General features: G+C 45.1%; 1 protein-coding gene across 2 annotated transcripts in view; it reads right to left on the reverse strand.

Annotated features, from left to right (window-relative positions):
• The window catches only part of atp8a1 (ATPase phospholipid transporting 8A1), an 89,840-nt gene that overhangs the window by 69,230 nt on the left and 2,034 nt on the right, over window positions 1–18,576 (reverse strand). For both annotated transcript variants that reach the window (XM_060062738.1, XM_060062739.1), the window contains exons 2-3: window positions 5,278–5,392; window positions 1,547–1,646 (exon numbers count right to left, since the gene is read on the reverse strand). In XM_060062738.1, coding sequence (XP_059918721.1) covers window positions 1,547–1,646; window positions 5,278–5,392 — 215 coding nt within the window. The remainder of the gene's footprint in view (window positions 1–1,546; window positions 1,647–5,277; window positions 5,393–18,576) is intronic.

Below are 18,576 nucleotides of genomic sequence, written 5' to 3' on the forward strand. Positions count from 1 at the left end.
TCTTCGAGCCATGAAGAAGTACATGAACCGGTACAAATTATATAGTATCACCACATTAAAAGCCTTTTCAACATGATCAAATTAAAAGGTTGTGATACTATCTAAAAAAGGATTCTGGCATTCCCTTGAGGTATATTGTAATTGCCATTATTTATATGCATTTATGTATGAATCAGGGAGCCATTCTCTTTGTACAAATCAACCTTTAGAAATAGAAACCAAACCAAAATTGTAAACCCCAAAACACTTTTTAAATACCCACTAATCGACGTGCACATGCACCATAATGATCAGATAGCTACAATTCGCAGAGCCAGCCACTGCCAAACACGGTCTCACAGGACAGCAAACTATAAAGAAGAGCTAAAATGAATAATAAATGAATTAAAAGTCGCCTCTCCTAATTAGCATACATGTTTATTCATTGTTGCCGTGGTGACACAACAGGTAACGAACACTGCGCTCTTCAAAGGCAGGCGGGCTGCAAGGTCGCTGGGTGGGGGGGGGGGGGGGCCTGGCCCACTCAACGGCCTACCCCGGCGTCACGTGGAAGGGCTGCTAGCAACGTGGCCAGAGACACACACGGGGGGCATTTGAAGGCTTCTCTCTCCTGGCTGGCACATGAGTTCGGGCTCGTTTTGAGTGTGCGCCCCTGCGATCGATGGAGGAGTGGGCGCGGGGGACTTAAGTGCTCTTAACTGGGATCACAGGTGGTGGTGGTGGTGGTGGTGGTGGAGGAGGAGTAAACCCAGAAGAACTCCCAAAAGTTCCATGATTAGGTTTATGGTGATTGTCGACTAAAAATCCCTTTTGTGGTTTCCCCTGCAATGCGGTCATAAGTGTGGATGTGTATACACACAACTTGTTGAGTATGTATTCGTCAACGACGAATTTGTTATTCATTTGTTTGGATCAGATCATCTTTAAGAAACAGCTAATGTGTGTGTATCAGCTTGTGGCCAGGAAGGTTGGGCTGGTCCCTGCAACACATGTACTCATACCGGTATGTTTATGCACTTCATGGTTTGTACAGTACAGCCCTGTCACACACTGGGCACTGAACAGCAAATGAAATATTGTCCACTTACTGCAACCAATGCATTTCCTCACCACATTATGTATGGTATAATATATATATCCTGAGCCCGTCGTCAAATCGAGGCTCTCATGGAGAGGGCCCCCATAAACATGCATTATTCATAAAGATAATACAACGGCACAGGGTGTGTGTGTGTGTGTGTGTGTGTGTGTGTGTGTGTGTGTGTGTGTGTGTGTGTGTGTGTGTGTGTGTGTGTGTGTGTGTGTGTGTGTGTGTGTGTGTGTGTGTTTGCCATAACGTATGCATGATTAGAATACAATAGAGCCTTGACATGTGGAGATCACGTCAAGGACGAGGCAGAAGGCGATTAAAAAATAAACAACGTCGTTCGCAATGTTAACGCCAAGGCTATACTCTAATCCCGTACCCGGGTATCGTCTATAACAGATATCCCGGGGCGCTAAATCGACCTTGTTCGCGAGGCCGCACGTCACTGTTGCGCCTTACCTGCAGGAGAGCGATGAAGAGGAAGAAGGAGTTGGCCGCCCTCCTGAACTGGGAGTATAGGAAGCGGGGGAGGAAGGTGAGGAGGTTGTACTTGGCCGTGCTGCAGGCCCCGGGATCAGGTTGGGGACGGCGGCGTTGGAGGAAGAGAGAGAAGGCAAAAGGGAAACAGACGACATGTTAACTAAAGGAACACTTCCTGAGGTTGACCACAAGTCACACCCGGTTACAACAGAGTAGGAGGTGAATTGGGAATACTGGCATTGTCAAACCACACATTGGTTCCCATTTCATAGAATGGGTGGTAAAAAGCTGATGTAATTCAATACACAGGCATTCAATTAATTTATACTATTTAAAACATTTGCAACAGGCCGAAGGCTGTGTGTGTGTTTGTGTGTATGTTTGTGAAGTCTGTGTGTGTGGGTGTTGGTGATGGATGTGTGGTGGCAGGGGCCGGTAGACTGAATGACCATAAAGAATAATCAGAGGAAACCTGGGAGCTAGGGGATAGCCAGGCAGCGGCAGAGGGACGCTGGCTGACGGGAGGCCCAGACGTGAGGGCCGGTGCCAGGAATGGAGGGTAGGGGTGAGGGCTGAGGCTGGAGCGCTGATTGGAGCTTGGATTAGGTTTACAGCAGCATGATTTACAGCTGTGTTAAAGGGCCGGTCAGAACAGGCACTTTAGGGGGAGATATATATATATACACACACCTTGATTTAAACCAAGCCACAGGCAGCGCTTTGCCATCTCATAAGTGTGTATGAACAAACAGTCAAGCACACGCGCTTGAAGCCAAGCAAAGTCGTTTTTATCTCTTTCAGATTATCCTTCTTGACTGATGTGGTAGCCTAACATGATTAGTCCTGATGGGCAGGACCACATGGACAGCATGCCTGCATATGGTGGTCCTCCAGGGACACACGAACACAGAAATAAATGAATGGATGTGTGACGGGATTGTGGCTACCTGTGGAGGGATAGGCTCTAGCTATCCCTTTCTAATCTCATCTCAGTGTCTGTCACAAATCACCATTGACCTTTGAGATTAATGCATCTGTCCGTCCAGCGTCCTTTGCGTGTTTTTGTACCGTGGTCTAAGGGGGAATCATTTGTCGTCGGCCTAATCCCTAACTATTCCTCCCGGGGTAGGAAGAGCTGCTTGGGCCTAATCGTTGATGATGAATCAGCCCTGCTGCTGCCCGTATCCAGCCTGCAGGCCAGCATGAGGCACAGAGTGCTGCCACCTCCCGCTCCGGTGCAATCTCTGAGCCAACCACTAAATAAAGAGTTACCTTAATCCGATAAACTGCTACGTGAGTGCTGGCTGAGTTACATAATGCCATCAGGTACGTTCCATTGGATTCGTGGGTGTGTCCAAACTGTCCACGTCAAACATTGTCAAAGGGAAGCAGAAAGAGTATAGCTGTGAAAATAAAACAAAAAACTCGCAGTGCAGTTCTTTATAGCGAAAGGACTTGGACAGGTCTGGATATTGATTTTTATATGAAGTATATTTTCAGTCTGTATTTTTCCCACCTAAATGCAAGCCCCTCGTCATCATTATAGTTATGGACAACTCAACAGAGACCCAAGTCAAGATGAGGGACTGGTTGGACCGGCCTTTATTCGTTCACACCTTGATAAACTACCCATGCATCTGTCAGTGGTACCATTACTTACTGCTATAACCTGGACCTCTGTTTGTGGGCATATTGTGTTGTGTTTATGGCTGTGTGTGTCAGCATAAAACCGGCCTTCTAAAGATCTTGTCTTGTGCTACAATTTGTAGTTGTCACAGGAAAGCTTTACATCCGAAATATGTATGATAAAATGATTGATTTGACAAAACTGAATATATTACTCACCCTCCCTTAGTCACACACTACATTGATGTATCACTAATTATCGGGTGGACACTTCTAAAAAAATAATAAAGGCAAAGTAAGAATGAAATGAAGATCAAATTCTAAACAAAATACAGAGCTTTGGAAAGATTCGAGGACAACCAGCAACATCACCGCCAACTCAACCATCTAATTCATTTGTATAAAGACCTCATTCCAGAGTCTTTGGCCCAATCCCCTAATCCCATTTCTACCCCTTACCCCTTCCCCTTACCCCTTCAAAACAAGGGGGAGGGGTAAGGGGTAGAAATGGGATTGGGCCTTAATGACTACTTCTCGATCTAGTCTTGCAGCTCCCATCTAAACCACGTGAATAATTCTTCAACAAAGGGTCAACGACACGTGGTGTCAACCCACCCAACCATCGCCATGTTCTCCCTCTTCCCCAAAGCTCCCCTTCTGCTGTACCTTCTTCCTTTGCCATCTGTGTGTTCCAGGATTTGTGTTCCTCCCTTTTCAGAGCGGCTCATGCATCGGGAATGCGTACTATCACATCCGGTCCGTCGGGACCTGACCTTCCAGCGCTAAGGCAGCTGCAGGCTCCCCTCACGCACCGCCGCCAGACACACACACGGCTCGGGCGGAAAAAGATGCAGACAACCCACTGCTGTCCCATCCACTCCTCTCGCCCCGTGCGGACCTGACCCGCGTGTGACAGCGAGGCCTCGGCCGAGGGACCCCGTTGGAGGACGCAAAGGAGCAGGCGTGTGTGTGTGAGGGAGAGCCATGGAGTGGCAGCCTCACCGCTGATAACTACATTTGGCCCGTTTTTATTAGTCTCTGAGGACTTGTGGAGGGAGAAGCAGAGAGCGAGAGGGCGGGCCGGGGTTAAAAGTGAGGGGTCACACCGTGGGGGAAACACTGACACCAGTGACAGAATGCGTCTTGGTTACCAAATTCAGGTTTAACAATAGCAGCACCCAAAGACGACCAGATAGACATGATGCGTCACCACCACAGAACAAAAGATATAGTATGATGATATACTAGTATATATATATATATAGATATATATATATATATATATATATATATATAGGGTGTGTATATAATTAAACAATAATCCTGAAAGGGGAAGCCGCCGGTGTGCGTTATGGCCAGAGGCTGTTGCTGGATGATTTATGACTAAGGTTGTCCTTGGGCCATTGCTATGCACTCTATTTCTGTCACCTTCCAGGATGGAAACCCCTACTCACCAGCTCCATGTGACAATTCTATCAGGCTGTAAAAGACAATGTGCGAATATCTCTTCAAACTGGACACCGGCTCGATCCCAACGTCCCAATATCAATCACACGCAGATCAGAGAAATTGGTCCGGTGATCAGAAATTGGTATTTGGCTAATAAAAGTTAAGCGAGAAATGGTGAAATTAGCTGTGATAAAATAAATAAAGTGGTGCCTTTCCAACTGCCAGTCAAACATGCTAGCAGCTAGCGTTGTGGGCCATGTGATATGGGACAGGGTATGTATGAGTTCAGTTTTTCCTGCAAACCTCTTCTGATGACACAGAGATAAGTCTTGGAACTGCCACGGTCTCTTTATCTGGAGAGGCCAAAGAACGGTCTAAAGACATGTGGTTTGTGGCTTGCATAGAAATGAACATAGCACAGGAGTTTTGCGTTATCACCATCCAAAGGAAGCTTTCACAGTTATAGTTTACAGTTTGTGACTTACAGACTATGGTGTATTTGACCCGAGACGAACTATAAGAGTATAGATGTTCCATAGCCATATATATCCCTGAATACTGTTTCATGCGTCACACTGGTTCCTTGATCAATATAGTACAACTGCATGAGCATCATATTTCAGACCGCTTCTCACCTGACTCTGTTGCTGCAGAACTTTGTATACTGTTGCTGGTTGACGAATATCAGCCGGCTGTCTCCATGGTCAGCCATCGACGTCTTCTCCGTGGAGTCCTCCGTGTTCTTGTAACCTGCATTACAAACAAGAAGCCAAAGTGCTTTATTGTCAAAGGCGGACTTATGGTCATTCTGTACAAAGTGATCTCATGACAAGGCAAGGGTGAGGGAATCAGCAGGATAGAGTGTGGCAGGCTGTGGTAAGCTGGCCATCTCGAGGTAGATAAGAGAACATGCAGTACCCTATGAATGCACCATGGACACTTCAGAGCATGTCATTTGACCTCTGCTGGCCATGTGATGAACAGATGTTCGGTCCAAGCTTTAGCCACAGTGCAAGGTTACAGGTGAAGAAAGTTCATGGAACTAATACGCAGCACTGGCAGTTGGCACATAAGAACATCAACAAATCGTGTTGCAATATTTCGGGACCCTAAGATTTGATCTTTCAGGACTCTAAGATGTGAAGGCGATCTCTAAACACCAATGTGCTGTCTTTTCGCGGGGAGCTTCCTTGCATTGTCTTTTCATCTTGGTGACAACGACTGCTAGAAGTCATGAGAAAAACTGTTTATTTCTACTTCCTGCTGGCTGGAGAGGATAATGCCGTCAGATTGGGAGGTGAACAGTGAATCTGCATCCAAGAGGGTTTCTGAATATAGATTTGATGCGTTTGTTTCACCCTTTGCAGATGGCTGGACCTCCCTGGCCACATTTCTTGGCTCAGAAACCATAATTGGCGTCTAGACGGATTCTTATTCTTAGTATTGGGGCACCGGCGGGAAGTCAAATTAACCAAAGCACTTCACTGATGGATGTTGCAACTGCTACTCCAATAATATTAAAAGGTAACATCACTGGCCAAACTGTATGGACATTAACTTGATACAAATGATAAAGCATTAGGCTAACATTGGCATGTTAACATCATACACAGAATACGCTGTAGTAACACAGTAACTTGCTGTATGCAAAAAACCAAAGTCTAAATAATACCTAAAATACCTACAATTAAATAAAACCAGCAGGTCTGTGCACACTTGTGCAATGCTCATCTGCAATGGATTTACACTAGCACACACAAAATAACCGGTCTTACCTTTGATAATTATTGATTACTGCCAGTGGTAATTGAAAGAGAGATAGGCTTTGGTAAGACGTCATTTAAGTGCATTAACCATCGGTGTGGACCATTCAGTCCCAGCCCTTTCCTACGTTGTTCTCCAATGTACCTGATCACAACCTAGATGGTCTGGCTCATGTTGTGACCGAGCTCATAGCAGTAAGGTACCCCACCACCACGCTTTAGAAAAGCTTTTGCTGGCCGAAATCCCAGTGTCAGATTAAAAAGTTTCCATAGGTCATATTCACATTGTAATAGATAGAAGTAAACACATATCACTCATCAACAGTTCACTTCTTCAATAACCCTAAATCCCACTAGGACGGGTAAAATGTCATACGAGATGGGAATGAGATAAGGAACATAAGGAACACGGGTAGAGAGTAGCCCGCTCGCGCCAGATGCCCAGACGACCCTAAAGACTGTGTGCACAGGCTACGGTTGCACCACGCATAGTTCCCTTTGGGATTGCCTTCCAAAGTAGACTCTGCACTGGTGCCGGTGGAGAGGGGTGAGGGGGGAGGGGGGAGGGGTGAGGGGGGAGGGCGGGGAGGGGTGGGGGAAAGAGGGATTGAGGGTGAGTGTTTAAACCGTGTTTAAATTTAGAGTTGAAGGAAGTTCCATTTAAAGGGTTGGAACAGGGAGGGGGGGGGGGGGGGGGGGGGGGGGGGCAGTGCCTCTTTGAAAAGTCAACAACAACAACAAACTACAGTATGAGGCCAGTGTAACCAGAGGCCTTGGCGGGTATGCGATCCACACCCCCCTCCCTTTCCTCAAGTCCCCCTGCCCCCCCCTCCACTCTAATCCCTTTATTTCCGTCAACCCTCTGATCCGACACAATCTCCCTCACGTTCCGTCAACTCCATATCTTTAATTACATATCTGGTCATTTAAGTGATAACTTGGCCTCTCACAAAGGATTAGTAGGGAAGGACTGTGCCAACATCCCTCTTTCCCTCTCCCTCTCTCTCTCTCTCTAGCTCTCCACCTAGCCCGCTCTACCGCACATGTGTTCTCCGGGGCTAAAAATACCCAGTCGTCGTCGTCCCCCCCCCCCCCCACCCCCCAACCCAACCCATCACGTCACCAGGGGCATCTGGGGTTGGCCATTCTCCTACTATTATGCAACGGCCCACCCAGACGACAGAGCAGCGTAGGTGGGTTATTGGATTAGTGTCGAGAGGGTTTGATGGTTCCAGAGGCTGGTCCCCGCTGCTGAGAGGGAAAACGCCACTACAAAGAAACACGAAACCCATTCATCGGATTGAGGCAGAACTGATGTTGTGTCTCCCTTTGGGGCTGGCCGATGTCAGCGTGCTGTGTTCTGTCAAGAGCTGGTGTGATCAGCAGCAGCGCGATGGAAAAGCATGCATTGTGACAATATACTGTATGATGTCATTTTGATAACCTGTGCCTTGCATTAGAAAGCACACAGCTTCCATAGTAGGAGATTACTTTAAAGCTAATTAGTGGATGGACATGGTGTCTTCTTTTTTTTTTTGTGCAAAGGGGAACTACTGCTGCACTTCTGTGGATGAAGGAACACCATAAACATCACACCTTGCTATAGTGACGTTAATTAAATGACTTACCCGTTATTATTAGTCACAGCTTTTTGGTATCTTTGACCATGTTTTAACATTTAAATAGTGTTCTAATACATTCGTTATTAAACCCATCTAAAACAATTAACCCACCCGCTTGCTGCAACCTTTTATTTCTACTGGGGATTTCGGATCATTCAGTTATTCAAATTATTTGAGTCCTTGCAGTTGAGTCCTTGCAGTACAACCAGTTTAGGTCTATAAGAAGGAGCCTAAAGAGAACATGAAAAAGCCTGAGGAAATTAGCTAAACGAATGGCCTGTGGCATTAGCACAAAAGAAACCTGGATTTTTTTTTTTAACTATGTGCTCCCTTATTGATGCTGAGGAGGTGGCTGGAATACAATAAAATGTTAGTTTCAAATTGCAATTTTTTATTTGAAAAGAAACCGGCTGGAGAAAACACACATAAGGAATGTCATTGTTTCCTACTGTTTCCCTTCCGGATGACGAGTCACGTTGCATGTCGTGGTTAAAATAAATAAAAAAAAAAGATTTTTTTTTTTTTGATGCAAACTATAACTACGTTTTTGTACAGCACCTCTTCATTCTGTACAAGGATGAGCGAATTTTCTCGTTTTTAAATGAAAAAGAACCTACCTATCATTCGCTGCCGCTGGAAAAAATAAAATAAAAAAAATGAAATAAATTCCCTACCTACCCATGACCTCAACTGACAACCAACAGGAACCAAAATTATTTATTTTTTAGGCCTTATTTCTACACAGACCCCTCATCATAACTACCATTAGCTATCTGGATAAAAGGACGGACCGGTCAGTACTTCAAAGCCTTGGTGGTCCTCCAAGATGTCCCTGAAGAGCCCAGGCGGTGCCGAGTGCCGACAGTTGAGATTGAATAAGAACAAGGTCCAAGACTCAAATTGACCCGGTCACCTGGAATTCTATTCCAGGCAACACATCTAAGCGTGTCTCTGACTTTGCACTCTATTGTTTAGCGGGTGCACAACGTCATTGGAGAGATAAAAAAAACAAGTCAAAGTAATAAATGAATGGTTTTAAGATGCTTTGGACAAAAGTGTCAGCTAAACGTCCTAAATAAATGTGACCTGCGAGCAGTGGTTTGTGTTTTTAACATTCTTCACAGTCTGGAGATCCAATCTACAGTAGATGCAGATGCTTTTCTTTTTTTTACGATATAGAATTCATTTAAGCACAAGCAGCATTTTAAGTATGTGCAAATTCTCATTATATCTAGTTGGCTCCGTCATAGTTTCCACTGTTTCACCATTTGTTCTTTGCTTCCAATATTACAGGTACCTCAGATTCAGTCAAGGCTCTTAGCTGGGATTTCTGAATAGTACAGCTGAATGCACGAACAGGTGTTCAGGACAAGGAGACAGCCGTGGCTAGAGGTGAAAGAAAAAGGATCCAAAAGCCAAGTTGGATTCCACTTTCTAATTGACTTTGGGCTGGCAGCATGCAGGGCTGCATGCTAATTAACTAATTCATCCTGCTTCATATTTTGTAACCAGCACCAACTCAAAGTGTTGGTCTTGATGATTTGAATTGTAAAATGGTCTACATTTTGCCCGTCTTTATGAACAATTTAAAATAATGACTTGTCGGATGGTCAGAATTCAAGATTTCTATATTCTTTTCTTAAGGAATCATAAAAACACACATTTAGCTTCACATCAGCCTTCAGCTGTATATGCCTAAACAGGCCACAACCATGCATCGCAACAGACCATTCTCTGTCATGTCAACAGTGGGGGAACCAGACTCAGTGACAAAAGATCTAATTGAATCACATCTCCACTGAGTAATGTTGATGAATGCTCTTCCAAAAGAACATGTCCATTACCACCAGATGAGAGATGGAGTCCAGCTTACGCTAAAAAAAGTCCTCCCCAACCTATTTAGGGGGGCTGGGGGCTGGCATTTGCATGAGTCCCATTGATAAATCACAGCATAAATAATCTAATACAATAAAAGAGAAACCGTGCGTGTGCCAGGGTGGATGAAACCAGAGTTCAGGTGCTTGCGCATGGAAACTGGAGCATAGCGTGTGTGTAAAGTAGCCGACAGCTTTAGAAGTGCCTGATGGGACCCCTCTAGATTCAGGATGGGTTCCTCCCAGCAGGGGCCTGCATACTGGAGATGGCCAGGTGGTGCATTGCGCAAGGGATGCCTGGCACTGGGACAATTCAATTTACCCCCTTTGAACACCTACGTACTCTGGGGCAGCCTTTTGCATGTGGTAACGAGGAGTTTATCCAAAGTCAATATGTAGTCAAATCAGTTTTTTATGCAAGAGGACTAGAATAGCCTTACTACGCGAATTAATGACCATAGGCCATAGGTTTCTCATCAAAAGGGAATTGCTTTAAAGATTTTTTGATAACAAATGCAATAAAAGATTTAACAGATTAACATTGGTTTAAATTGAATGCTTAAAAATCTCTTGCTTTAAATTATTGGCAAAATTGACCAGAGAAAAAGTTGTAATCGATAAAAAACAGATTGTTTTATTATTGTTGATAGAAACAGCCTTAATTGGAATGTGAATTTGATACAAAAAGTGACATCCTCATCAAAGAACTAGGCTAAACTTCGGCTATGGGAGACATTAAGAGCTGGGACAGCACCGACATCAAACAGCCAGGCTTTCAGGGGGAGGCGGTAGGATAATTTAGCAGAAGGCAACAAGGGGGGGGGGGTTCAAAATAGCCTGTCCCAACCTCCCCCTGCAGAGGCATTTGTCTCTTCCGTCATGTCAGTTTAATTTCCTCAGTCGCTGCCACCCATGAACGCAGCGTGGACGGCGGACCCAGCCAATGGCACAGATTCCTGCTCGCTAACTGCTCTTAGTATTCCCTGGTGGACTTCCCTGGCTCCGTCCGCGTTCGTTTCAATTACCGCGGGCAGAGTCGCAGCTCAACCACACAGCCTACAGTGGCAGGGGGGGGGCGTGAGAACAGCCGTGATGAACATTAACTCGTCTCTGACCACCATGCATTACTACCAGGCACTAACGCATTCTACCAACGTCATCACCCTAATTCAGTTAGCCCGTAACCGGCATATCAGAGCTTAGCGGAGACATATTCAAAAAAAGGTGAAGCTTTAAGGAGAATTAGGAAGGAAATGAACAGAGGGGAGGCTGAGAGAGCTGGGGTTCTTTTTTAAATGAGTGGCCGGAGAAGTGTGGGGGGCGGGGGCGGGGGGGGGGGGAGTAGGAGGACAGCATGGCACCGGAGGGGAAGCCCCAAGAGGAGGGATCAATGCCACCAAGTGTCATAATGAGTTTGGACACGGGCCAGATGTCAGGATTATCCCATGTGTCAGCCAGCAGACAGACGGGCGGAACAATGCTCACAAGGGTCACACATATCGGATGGGGTGCCCACTAGGGAAAAACTGGACACAGCATGCCTTGTGTGATGGAAAATCCACATGTCACGTTTTTCTTTATGAACTTTGGTTGTGTATACTATTCCGTGCATGATCTTGCCATCCTGCTATTCTGCAGGGTCTTCTAAAATGTAAATCTTAGTGTTTCATGTGATGTAATCTGGTTTCACATTCCGTTTCCGTGTTGTAGTTTGGTTTGGGCCTGTTTTCCTTGACCCCTGGGGAGCGCAGAGAAGCAAAAGGTGATAAGGAACAGCCTCAACCACCTTCTCAACCTATTAAGGAACTGCAATCAATAGATTAACATCTGGTTAACAAAGGCTTTTGGCATATTGGGGGCCCACTGCCCTCAAGGATCCGATCCAAGTGTATAAAAACTCCTGACTTTAGTCACTCAGTGGACTTCCGAGCGTACCTTTAGAGTATGAAATAAGACGCAGGGCGAACTCCCATCTGAGGCCTCAGATTATTGTAGTGTATGCCTGTTATGTTGTTTGTTGATGCATGTTGTGATGTATCTTTGTTTGTACTATACTATTATTACAAACGTACCACCAATTGTCTACCTATTGTCTAAGTATTGTGTGCTTTTTGCATCTAAATATCTCATCTGTCTTAAACGCAAACTCTGATAGAGAAATTGCCACGACACTTGGCATTGGGCAAGACCCTCGCCCTCTCTCGCTCTATCCCCTAGTACATCATTTTGGGCTCTGCTTCTCGGTTTTAAGGCATAGTTTTTACCCACACAAACAAAGCGCAGGGAAACCCTTTTCGTGGCACATGAGTTGGAACGATATTCAAAGCTCAAAAATAACAACATGTGTAAATCCAACCAGGCGACCTTTTAATAGAACTAGTCAGATGCCAGGGAAGATTCCCCTCGGCCTGATATAGCATCAGCTTAGCTGCTATGTGTTTGGGCCATTGCTTTGCAAAAGTTTAGCAAAGTTGTTAATGGTTGATTAAAGTTAACCAAGTGTCCACTAAGGTTAACCTCCCAAGTGAACCAGTGTCATTAGTTCCCCGTTTTCCTCTGGACATGTCTTGCTACAGCTAGAAAGTGTGTTGGAATGTATTTTTATAATAAGGATAAGAAGTAGAAAATAATCTATAGGTAAATTCATGGTCTCCCCATGTTATCAAATGTATTCTCGACATGTTGTTTTGCACTTGAACATTATGCAAAAATCACAATGTTTCAAAAGTTAACTTAAAAATAGCAATACAATGCACGTTGCAATTCAACAGTGACTTGTCTAGTTTGTACTGCTTCCAATTTGGTGGAAACATTATACAGTAAGTTTCCGGATGATCGATAATAATATCCATAAGAAGCTTACCGAAATGCATCAAAATTCAAGTCACATCGGATATGCACATTGTGATAAACACTGCAGAGTGCTTTTAAAATACCACACTCTCTCTCCCTTGGTATACGGCCTAACTGGGTGGTGATGGGGCCAGATCAAGCACTACCACATCAATGCAAGATAATGGCTGTAAGACTGTCAACACAAGCAATATTAAATGCAACCAATGGCAGAGTGACAGGAGCAATAAAACCCGAGTCATGTAGAATCACTGCAGCTCGCCCCTTGTCTGTTTGCTTAGCTCGCCCTTCCAATCTCACACCTCGCGTCCTCACAACCTAAACACCTAGTCGCAATAAAAAGGGGATAGAGGTGTTATGGCCAACAATACCTAGGGTAATGGGCCTAATGATGGCCTACGAAACCCCCCTGAGGTTCAGAACCATAGTCCGGCCCTTTCTAATACCGCTCTGCAATTGCGGCCCATCCACGGTTGTGTAAGAATGAGGCCATCAATAATGATGTGTGGTATATTGGATTTCTTTCTTTTTTTCCCTTCAACATCGCCCGTGCGTCGTAGTGATTTACACTAGATGGCTTCATTGTAAAAAAGCACAGGCCTACAAGGGGTATTTTCAGGAAAAGACCCATCACTCTGAATATATATGTAAATGTAGCAGCTTCAAGATGATCAAAAATAATTGGGAGATTTCACATCGGCCAGAATAAGATGCCCAGGGCGATGTGTTTGGGAACGGCAGCCCAGTATTGAGCAAGCTCTAATGAAGGCAAAAGATTCATTGGCTGGTCAATAAGGCCGTGAAAAACGGGGCCACGAGATTGGATCGTGCCAGACTCCCACACTCATTCATTCAGTGGTGCCACGGTGGATGAGGCTCTCCCATCGATTCAGCCAAACCCAAACCCCCGTCAGGAGCACCTCGATCACGCATAGTAGCAGAGAGACGGTGCCGCTTAGTAATTTACGGAGGAGACCGACACAACAGGGGATGCAGTGACATGATTGGTTAGAGGGGATCAGTGGTACCATTGCAAGGGTTTTTTGTTTGTATTGCTTTTTTGTGTTTAGTGTTAGTAATTTATCGATTTTAATACCTCTAAACATTCAACCAACTCTGCACCATGGCAATACTTTTTACTAATTTTTAAGACGCAATTAAAATCGTGTTGACATTTTCAAAGTCATAAAAATGATTAAGTCAACATCAAAATATTCCAAAGGCAATTAACATTCTGTTCATTAGTTGCAATTAACAAACTGTCAACACTGGAAGGGGCTCTACATCATATGTTTCAATATCATAATTGCAATACAACTGGTTTCCACTCCTCTGAAACAGCTGGCCAACCTCCCTTTAGCACAATGCAATTGAATCAAAGGATCATATCACGTTTCTCCTACATTTGTCCCGTGCTAATTACCGGCATTATCTGGAAATTGTGTTGTATTAGAGACGTTGAATACACTCTGGATGCCATTGTGTGTCCACTTTCGGTTGAACGTCCAGCCGTCCCTGCCCTGAGCATCTCTTAGGTCTGACAGCCCTAGATCTTCACCACCAACACACGGCCCCTATATGAGCTTATCACCAGCGTTGACAGATCTCAACATGACTCATTTAGACCAGATAAATATTTCAGTACGCACCGCTGCCACCGCCGTCATCAATTCACAAGAAAAGACAAAGCGCAGAGAACGGACCTGATCTGATCTGCTGGAGTTTATGAATTAGTGAAAATCTGTAGAGATGGGATATGGATCTAGGCTAAATCCACCCACCAGTGTCCATAAGTCGCTTATCGGATCACTGTGCTTGTAAGCAGCGCTCGCGACAACAGGGCAACCGCGGAATTCACCACGACCACCACTACTACCACCACCACCCCCGCCCCCGCCTCCGCGGTGTCCCCTCCCCCACCCCTCAGCCTTTAGGCCAGGGAAGCGTACCGATGGTTACTCCAGGAACAGGGCTAGCCCCGGCAGCTGGGGGTGGGCTGTGACATCACAGGGCTGGCGTGGCTTAGCATGGGATCAGCAGGGACAGAAAACCTTTCCACTGCGAATGACAGGAGCCTCATCCTTCAGCAATGGCAGGGGAGGGATGGAAATAATCCTACATTTCTAAATGCCACCGTCAGTCATTGTTTCGTTGTTTGTCGCTCCGAGCCTTCGACATAGTCAAACCGAAAAAGATCCTTTGGACTTTCTAGTACACACTTTTGATTATAACAGCCCTGTTACTGAAGTAACCGAACGGAACGTCCACCACAACCGCGCACACTTGTGAATGCATGACACCAACTGTTAATTGTTAGACCCCACCCCCCACTTCTGGGATGCCGTGGCAACAAGCCTCGTTGGGTTTGACACGTCCACGTTGGCAATCTGCCGCGTCTCAAAGTGATAATGAATGGCTGCACCCGGTTTCCCAAAGAAACATTCATTTTGCACCATGGAAGTGGAATCCTTCCATGGGCCCCTTCTCTGGCGATCCTCCCTTTACCACCGGAAACAATGATCCATGGGCATTTAAGGGTTTAGGGTTATGGTCTATTTTATGTCATCTATTAATATGAGGTTTTAGATGTCGAACCACTTGTTTAGTGGGTCTCAGAAGCTTTTATGACTGTCATTTGAATAAAGGATAGTATTAATAGACATTGCCCATCCTCTCACGTAAAACATACTGAATATGCAAGTTAATCCCGATTTAGCTTTAGAAAATTTGAATGAAAAAAATAGAATCAAATGTTTCAGGTACACAGAAAAATAGGTGCTGCTGCTGAATACCATCATTTCAGCCCTTCAAATGATCCAGAAAGCAGGAATCAGGGAACATTATCAAAAGTTCCCTGATTTAAAATAGGTTTCACACCTGATGACAATTTACTATAGACTTTGACAATGGTCAGGCCTGCTGGATAAGTGATGCTCGTTGACCATTTGATAAAATAGCTTGGCGAGGGTGCCATATCAAACCCAGTCCCCCAATATATTGTTGATCTTATGTACCATTGACCTTCCAATTATTATGCATGGCCTGTTGCCTAATCACCAGCTCTCAATGATGATAGATTATTTTATTGGTAGGAGCTTTACTATTGATCCCCCCCCTTGTACTATTGAACACAACTCTGATATCATTCTTGAATAAGACGATCTACACAGGGTAAAACAAAACCGTTAAGTCATATCACTTTCACTGTCACTTTTCCATCGTGTCTGTACGATGGTGTATTTTCTATACACAATTCTAACCATAATATAGTAAAGTTGTTATACCCAATTTATAATCACCCTTCAGTCCCCAAAGGCAAAGACAATCAGTGGGAAGATGTTTCAGAGGCCAAATTCACCTTCAGATGAGTCCAAAGCCAATATATGGACACGAGGAGTCAGGAATTGAGAGTGGCTATAAGTCCATTCCTGGAAGCAGGCTGTCAACTGTCAGCCGGCAGGATTGCCACTGGGGTGACATAGTTGTATGTCAAGCTGAGAGCAGAAAACAGTCTCATGACCGGAGACTCAAAACAGTGGGGGGGGGGGGGGCGTGGGGCTCAAGGACAGCGCTGGTTTCATCTTGCTGACCATTGATGGTGTTCCCTTCCACTGGAGTGCAGCCTCCTGATGCCTGACCATCTGACCTTGCAGTCCTCCTGCGACAAAACCCACCCTACCTCTCATTGGGCGTGTGGGTCCTAGACCCCTCTTTAGCCAGCTCCTTTTGTTTCATCATCACGGCAAACACGCACGCACACTTTTCACAATTTATTTTACCGCTTTATTGATTAGTTATTTGATGTTCAGCTCACACAGAGAGAGAGAGAGAGAGAGAGAGAGAGAGAGAGAGAGAGGAGAGAGAGAGAGAGAGAGAGAGAGAGAGAGAGAGAGAGAGAGAGAGAGAGAGAGAGAGAGAGAGAGAGAGAGAGAGAGAGAGAGAGAGAGAGAGAGAGAGAGAGAGAGAGAGAGAGAGAGAGAGAGAGAGACGAGTTCTGTCTCTGAGGCCGTGGTAAGACTGTTATGCTGGAGTTGGTGCGTGGTTGCGTCATTCCGGTCTGAGCCTATGTTTTGGCATGCAGTCGTTAAATGGCTCATAAACAGGACTTCATCTGAACTTGGGGTCACTGCTAAGGGCTGCGGGCTGACTCCAGATCAGAGGATCAAATCCATTTCATAAAATAGATCACTCACATCCTCAAGTTGGACAACTGCAAGCAGGGGGTAAAGACATAAAGCTGAATTTCAAAATACATTTTCCACAACAAAGACAAAATAAAATGTTTTAGTGCGTAATTGACTATGCTAACAATGTTTGCAACATAGATGCTGCATTGGCAGTACTGAGCGGCTGTTTTTAGAAAAGCTTTGCATGGCATTTCACCTTACTACAGCTCTGAAGGCAAGGTTTTAATCATTTAAATCTAAGAAGAACGCATACATAACTTGTGCCGTCACTGTAGTGGGCAGTGAAAACCTTGCCAACTGCAATCATCTGCATAGAGAGGCAGCCTGCTTGGGCTTGTTGTATCGGCTTTCTATCCATCACAGCTACAGGAGATCATTTCTCATTCAATTTCAAAGATATCTATTCTGTCATATTATTATAAACCTAACTAATTCAGACGTTACAAAGATCTATCTAATTATAATAAATTATGTTACACGTCTGCAGCCTAGATATTGTTTATCAAGATGACAAACAAGTAATAAATTCTTATTTATTTTACAATCAAATAAAATCAATAAATTACCACCTTATGGTGTTTCGGTTTGCCTGGTAGGTGCAAAAGTCTTGGTCAGAAGATCATTTTGATGAACCAGTTCTCTGCTCATCACCATATATAATCATCAATAACTGAAAGTCAACCAATAAAAAAGAAAATTAGAATCTCAAGAGACCTAGCATTTACTCCAAAAACAATTGGAAATGCCCTGTTATTTTAGCCTACATGTGTTCATCATGCCTGCAAGAGAGTCATTCAGAAACCCTCCACCACACAGCCACCTGCCTCTACTGCTGCACTGCCTCGTAGCCCGAAGAGCAGAACCCAACCCGACACGACGGGGAAAACCCAGTGTGTAAAGACGCGCACATTACATCGCTGCAGGTTAGCGATGGAGGGCAGGATGGGAAAGTGGAAAATGTTGGCGGGGGGAGATGTCCTACAGCCGTGGAAGATGGGAAACAGAATAGGAAGGCTGCAGGGCCCTCGGTAGGACACGCCAGCGCCCCCCCCCAGACAGGGGATTTAGTAGCGTGTTGGGCTTTTGTGCAGCGCTATTATCAGCCAGTGATCCGCTGGGCACACGGGCAGCTCTGGAGCAGCCACTCAGAAGGGAGCGGTCTCCTGCACTCCCTGGGCTGTGAGCACCACTCACACACAGGCTTAGCCGCCGGTGATGTTCACAAAGCCACAGTCGAGCAGGAACTGATTCTTCACTGTGACATGCATGTATTCTCGGAAGAATAAGAAGAAGTGAGATAAGCCCACTGATAAGCACTAGCTTTAATTTGTATTTTATAGAATGATGATGATAAATAATATAGCTAAATAAATAGCATTCTGTCGTATGAAAGATTGACTGCAAAAGGCAGATTTTTAGCTTGTTTCTACTGGTTAGTATCGCCTCCACTGGCTTCTCTGTATCAGGCAGGCAGCCTGCATCAGGTAGAAATCCTTGATGTTGGCATTCACTGGCTCACCCTCCCTCATCCACATCCCCCATCCGCCCTCATGTCCCGAGCCGCCCTCTGAGCTCCACTAATGTACGGGGTAAGGCACTTTCTCGCCACTGAACAGCTCTCGTTTTCAGAGCTGG

Source organism: Gadus macrocephalus, chromosome 10 (genome assembly GCF_031168955.1).
Source record: "Gadus macrocephalus chromosome 10, ASM3116895v1".
NCBI classification, from domain to species: Eukaryota; Metazoa; Chordata; class Actinopteri; order Gadiformes; family Gadidae; genus Gadus; species Gadus macrocephalus.